General features: G+C 40.6%; 1 protein-coding gene across 1 annotated transcript; it reads right to left on the reverse strand.

Annotated features, from left to right (window-relative positions):
* Positions 1-254: 254 nt before the first annotated feature.
* On the reverse strand, positions 255-4,538 carry LOC147428446 (peroxidase P7-like). Its single transcript, XM_086496398.1, has 5 exons — positions 4,404-4,538; positions 2,745-3,139; positions 2,128-2,319; positions 1,761-1,929; positions 255-1,111 (listed from the first exon to the last, which is right to left on the reverse strand). Exons 2-5 carry the CDS (start codon positions 3,027-3,029, stop codon positions 711-713), a joined length of 1,047 nt encoding a protein of 348 aa, XP_086352524.1. The 5' UTR covers positions 3,030-3,139; positions 4,404-4,538; the 3' UTR covers positions 255-710.
* Between the last annotated feature and the right edge of the window lie 1,996 nt (positions 4,539-6,534).

A 6,534-nucleotide genomic window follows, 5' to 3' on the forward strand; every position in this document is an offset into this window, starting at 1 on the left:
CTTGAACATTTATTGTTCAGATATTCCTAGTATGCGCATGGTCACATGCTTTGTATGGTTATGGTGTGTATTGTCCAATGTTGGCGGTTTCATCACAAAGGATCTGTACGCAGAGAACATGCATAGTGTGCTCATGGTCACCGGCTTTGTATGGTTATGGTGTGATGTATTGTGCAATGTTGGCGGTTTCATCACAAGCTATTTGGATGCAGAGAACATGCAGTCCATATGATAGTTGGTAAATGGTACCTCAATTTTGACAGATGGACCTTTCCTTTTATTATTTGAAAAATAAATAATACATCAATCTTTACATATGAGCAATTTGTGAGGCCTTGCACTGCAAACAAAACCCTCTATCAAAAGGGCAAGGCATCTTTATTTGCATGTGGTGCAAACTTGTGAAGGATTCACCGAAAAGACAAACCTCTTATGTCTACATTTGATTGGATATGGTGGCCGAGCTGGCGAAGCAGTAAGTCGACATTTTTATGTGCATGTCTCTCTCTTTTTCTCTAAAACCCCCCAAGAATGATGCTAAGACAACAGCTTTGTCCTTGTATGAGTATTTATGCACACGATATGGCTTTTTTTGTCTCTCCCTCTTGTCTAGATGCAGGTTAAAGAAATGTGCTTTTTTCTAGCTTCGTTGGCTGTCCAATGTTGTCGGTGCATTGATGCAATGTTGCTATGAGAAAATGTGAGAAGCTTCAGTTGGGCACAGTGCACTTCTTCCTGATAACCCCATTTTGGCCTGTTAGGATGCTGATTTGGCTGAGCTTGATCATTGAGATCTTAAATTGCTCGAAGAATTTGCTTTGATCTTTGGCATAGAGCTGGACAAGCTGTTTGGTATCAGCGGCATCCAGGAGGGCGGCATCCGAGTGAAATATGGCAACCTTGTTGAGAACATTCTTGTAATAGTTGTTATCGAAAACATCTTTCGTGATGAAATCCAAGTGGACTGTGATGCCTCCTTTGGCTGAGTTGTTCACGGGCAAACAAATGCGAGAGAGATTTGCAGCGAAAGCCGCATTCAAATCTGTTGAGACGGTTGGGGTGATTTGGAGATCGACGACCCGACAGTGCGCTTGTCCGAATGTGTGCCCTCCTGCCAATCATCAGAGAAAAAATCAGGGGATTAGGAGGCAGATCATCAACTAATTAATCCATACTTATGGGAAATGTGGGAAATGGGAACAAAAGTAGAAATGTAACTAAAACAAAAACAGACAAACTTGAAGTTTTGAGGAGTTTGGGTAGCTAAAGGAATCAAGGGAGGGGGACGTGGAAATGGAAACAGCAACAGGATTATTGGGAATGGGGGTGAACGGGAAAAAAGTGGAGTTCCGGGGAGTTTTGGGTAACTATGAATTGATCAAAGTTTGGGCTCGTCGAAAAGAGTTGGCACAATGGTAGTTCCCTAGACATCAGGATGGATGCCTGAACAGTGTCCGGCCAGTGTGAACACGGCTTTAGTCTAAGGCTGTTATGAAGTCCTATAGATAGGGTGCTTGGCTCATTTGTGAGCCAGCTTGTGCACTTGAACTCAGTACATGGGTCCCTGCGTGGTGATCCGCACTAGGTGTGTCGTGACACTCGTATAAAATTTGTTGGCTGGCCTGTTCTTGACCATAAGAATGTGCCAACCGTTTGTGTGGATATCTTGATGTGTTGGGAGAATAGAAGCAACTGTAACTTGAGATTGAAATGATTCAATACTTTTAATCATAATACAAAGTTGAGAGGTGTGGCCATACCTGATAGGGCAACAAGGTCTTTGCTGTCAAGACCATGGCTTTGGAAGTTCTGCTTAAGGCCGGAAATGCTTAGTTGTGGGGCAGGGATGTTGGCGATGACCGTCTGGTTGGAGGCGGCGGTTTGGCTATCACGGCGACCCACCAACATGGGGATACTTGGGCCTCCAACCTGTACCTCAACATATGAATTCACTCTAATGACATATCCTATCCTTAACTATATGCAAACCATAACAAATTAAAAGTGCAGGATTAATCAAAAAGCTTGATTGTTGGGTTTGATCAATATGTATGATTGTGTAAGCTGGGAGAAATACCTACATGATATATGCCAAGATTTAATTAGAATCAAGTAAGAAGAACACACCAATTCAAGTGCTAGTGTTGTTGAAAGCGCAATGGTGTCTGCACAAGACACCACTCCCGGACAGGAAGCTTCAACTTGGTCTTTGATTTGATCGATTATGCGGATCGTGGATGCCCGCAGAGATGCGTTGTTTGGAGTAGCAATTTGCTCACTCACCATGGGCTTGGTCAGGAGGATTGATGCATCACATCCCTATGTTTGCATAGAAACAGTCATTTGGTATGAGTACGATTTGTATATATGGATGTTTGATATGTTGGTATGCTTCCATGTGTAGGTATGTATGTCCAGGTGTGAGTATGATATATATGTATGGAGGTTTGACATGTTGGTATGCTTGCACATGTAGGTATGTATGCGCAGGTGTGAGTATGACATGTATCCACGGATGTGTGATATGATCATATAATTGCATGTGCAAGTGTGTATGTCATGTGTGTGTGAACATTTTGATGCAATTTGTGATAAGGGCATGATGCTAGATAACTTTGTAGATGTACGAGATAATGTGCGTGTATGTAGGCACGAGGGTGTATGTATGCTTGCAAATGTGTGTGTCTGTAATTTTGTGCATCCCTAATTTTGAGGTTCTTATACTTTGAGAAGCACTTATCTACCTGTACAAAGCAATCATGGAACATAATACGAAGAAGGCCGGCGGCTTCGCTTGGATTTTGGTTGATGACTTTGATAACTTCGCTCTTGATGATATCATGGGCTTTGGGGCATGCTGATTCATAGAAATTTTGGGCAAGGCCTTGCAACGGCTTGAATTGGGGCTTAGAGTTGCCCTTGTTATTTTGGCTAGTACCACCTTGAGTGGCTGAGAAGGCTAGATGCATGGAGCACACCATGTGCATTGCAAGGACAAGGCAAAAGCTCTTGAGTAGACCCATGTTCATTCTTTGACCACTTTCTCACCTTAATGAGCAACTTGGAAAGGGACTTGAATAGTGTCCTCGATGTTAAGGGTTCGAGCACCGTTGTTGCGATTATCCCACTTACTGCCAACCTGAAGGAAGTATTGTGTGCATGAGTATAGGTGTGTGTGCTTTTGAGATTTGATTAAAACAAGTGTCACCTAAAACAAGCATCACCTATCTATCAGAGCCGCCTACGTAAAATGATGCCTAGTTAATGCCCCTCTGAAATAGGAAGAAAGAAAGTAGACCTTGCCACGTGGCACTAATGAAGAAGCTTTTATCCAATGGTTCAGAGTTGCTCCCAAAAGTGCAACACTTTTACTCTAAAGAAATCTAGTGTAAAAATCTTCAAATAAAGTCAATTCACCTTTTTTTTTTAAAAGTTATAGGTTTTCCAAGTTTTTAGGAGAAAGTTTATTTCAAGCATGCTTGCCAAAAAGGGTAGATAGTTGTGGCTCCTGTTAGATTTAAAGATTGGCTAGGATTTAGCGCTTTGCTTCATGTGATAGTTTTCAAAACAACCCTATGTGAACCTACTATACCATCCCTTTAGCCCAATTTAGCTACATTTTCTTTATTTTCTTTTTACCAAATACTGAAATTAGTCGCATGACTATCCTTGCAATCATATAATTTCTAGGTCAAGCAAAATTTTGTGATCAAAATACGGATTGTGACCGGGGATTCATTCACGATGAACAATTTGAATCTAGATACTCTTTGTATGCTACATATTTGGAGACAAAGTATCAATAGACTAGCATTAGTGCATGTGTCCAACCCTTGGAACGCCTCGAGCACAAGATCACTAACACTATGGAGCTTGTTTGGCTAAGTTTGTGCATCTTCACATATAGTGTGTTGTGATGTCTACTCTTCTTGATTCAATACAAATGTCTCCTTGATTGCTCTCACAACCCCTCAAGTCATACAATGTGATGTCTATGTGATTTATAAGTCCTATGAATCAAAATAATGTTGTTGATGAACAAAAAAAGGGATAGTCACAACAAAGCTAACTCTAGGTAGACTATACACAAGAAGTTTTACACAAATTCTCACAATAATTCCCACATTGTAACTTACCTCAACATCATGAGCTTTTGTGAGGGAGGCACGGCATACCTAGCTAGGTATGCAGTGCCTCCCGAGCAGAAGCTCATGATGTTATGCATTGCATGAAAAACACTGAAAAAGACTCCGTTCTCCTACATGAGAAAATTTCTAAATCTTCTTGTGTTAATTGCACATTGGTAGTTTGCATGCTAACTTTACACATTTAAGCCCCTACATCACATACTTTGAGAAAACCCATAGCAATAGTTAAAGTCTAAGCAAATAGTGATGATGTACCTTACGAGCTCTCCTCCCCTTGCAATTGTGTGTTTGTTGTTCATGAGCTTCCATCTCAATATATATGATGTCTAAGTATTCTCAAGAAAGGAAGAAGACAAGAGTACACATAGATTTGAAAGGAGACCCTACCTAAACTTGCAAGCAATTCCCTATGTGGAATACAAATTGGCAAAATCTATACACCTACAATCACATAGATTTGAAAGGAGACTTCATCTATACACCTACAATCACATAGATTCCAAAAGCAATTTTCTCCTTTGGATTCACATGAGGAGTTTGCATACCATACACCACTAGTACCAAAATGAGGAATAATGTTTTTGACCAAGAGTTGATAGCAAAGGATGAAATAAGCATTGGTATGGATACTTTACATAGATATGCCTTTTCAAAAAAGAGGAAAAAATTTTCCAAATTGAAAGGAAAAAAGATTTGCATGCAATTACATTTTCAAGTTGGCGCGATGTTTTTCAAAAAGTAAATTTGCGATTGTTTTTTCGGTTGTTGTTGTTATGTGTGATTCTTTTGTCATTCACCTACTTATCAACAACAACACGCACAGCTTCAAATAGCAAAGGTATCCAACTTTGGAAGTGTTTTGCTTTCACCTACCTAAGGTAGTTGAAAGCGTTCCTTTTCTTGCATATGGTCTTATCGTTGTAGTTGTCTTGCTTCCTAGTAAAAATTCCAATGTTTTCCAACTTTCACAATGACATGTGCTTCTTTATGTCCATTCATTCTTGTTGTCCACGACCATAACCATAAACACTTATTATTGCTATTTTCTGATGCAACTCAATGAGGGGGGGGGAAAGTGTATGTGGTAGTTGTTCTCACTAAGCACCCTGGGCCCTCCTTACCACCACGAGAGGTTCTTTAACTCTTTTCGGCTTTTCGACAGGCACTTTATCCGTTTTTGGGTATTTTGCCTCTTTGTATATGCATGAAAATGTGAGCTACCTTACAAAAAAAATACAGTAAATTACTATTAAAACCTTAAAATCTTTGAAATTTGATGGACCCGCTTGCCCATCAAAAATTAATTCTATCACCAATGCCGCCCCGCCCCCCCCCCCCCCCCCCCCCCCCCCCCCCCCCCCTTTCAAAAAAAAAAAAAAAACAACACAAAAACAATTCAATCCAAAAGAAAAGTCAAAGTTAGAAAATGATATCGTGGAAAACGTGATATTGGACAAGCCTCCACACTATCTCGCACGGGCATGCTCAAATGGTATCGACAGTTGAGGTTATTTGGGCCGTTAGATGCACATTTGCACATTAGGGTAGGCTTGTAAATTCGGGTCAATCTGCACCCCATGTCTTGAACCCCAGATCTCCCCACCACAAGCCATGTGCTCTGACGACTACGCCATCATGCGTACGTTGAGATACAAGGGATTCGAGTATGTCATATTGTAAATGTGGACCGATTAATAAATTTGGGGTAGCATTAGATCTAACGGTCCATGATGGATGCGCCCCGGGTTTTCCTCCTCCACCATTGATCCCATTTGAGCATGCCCGTGTGATAGAGTGATGAGGAGTTAAACAAGGTTAAAAGTCACAAAATGAACTACATAAGCGAGTGTGACCCATTACTCAATGAACTGCGAATGGCCCATCCCCCTTTTGTAAAGGATATATGTGTTTGCTTACACCCCAGCCAGGGCTAGAAAAAAACATTTTTCCTAACTGATCAAAATAAGGGAAAACTTGAAATTCTCCCGGTTTTCAGGTCAAAATTTGAAGCTTTTGCCGGTAATTACACTAAAACTTGTGTAAGTTTGCCGGTTTTCTTAAAGGCAAGCTTAAAATGTAACCGGGATTTTATAATTTCAGCCGGTTAAAATACACTAGACCCCGGATTTTTTCTAACACTGACCCCAGCAATTGAACAAACTTTCATGGGACAAACTGCACTAAAACTTGTGTAAGTTTGCCGGTTTTCTTAAAGGCAAGCTTAAAATGTAATCGGGATTTTATAATTTCAGCCGGTTAAAATACACTAGACCCCGGATTTTTTCTAACACTGACCCCAGCAATTAAACAAACTTTCATGGGACAAACTGCACTAAAACTTGTGTAAGTTTGCCGGTTTTCTTAAAGGCAAGCTTAAAATGTAACC

Source organism: Adiantum capillus-veneris, chromosome 23 (genome assembly GCF_014529385.1).
Source record: "Adiantum capillus-veneris isolate H3 chromosome 23, ASM1452938v2, whole genome shotgun sequence".
Taxonomy (NCBI): domain Eukaryota; kingdom Viridiplantae; phylum Streptophyta; class Polypodiopsida; order Polypodiales; family Pteridaceae; genus Adiantum; species Adiantum capillus-veneris.

Excerpts from the sequence above, each read along its gene's own strand:
- LOC147428446 (XM_086496398.1), bottom strand. The coding sequence starts at position 3,029 with ATGAACATGGGTCTACTCAAGAGCTTTTGCCTTGTCCTTGCAATGCAC. Across the intron at positions 1,930-2,127 it reads CAACACTAGCACTTGAATTG|GTTGGAGGCCCAAGTATCCC; the intron begins GTGTGTTCTTCT and ends GTTGAGGTACAG. Across the intron at positions 1,112-1,760 it reads AGACCTTGTTGCCCTATCAG|GAGGGCACACATTCGGACAA; the intron begins GTATGGCCACAC and ends GATGATTGGCAG.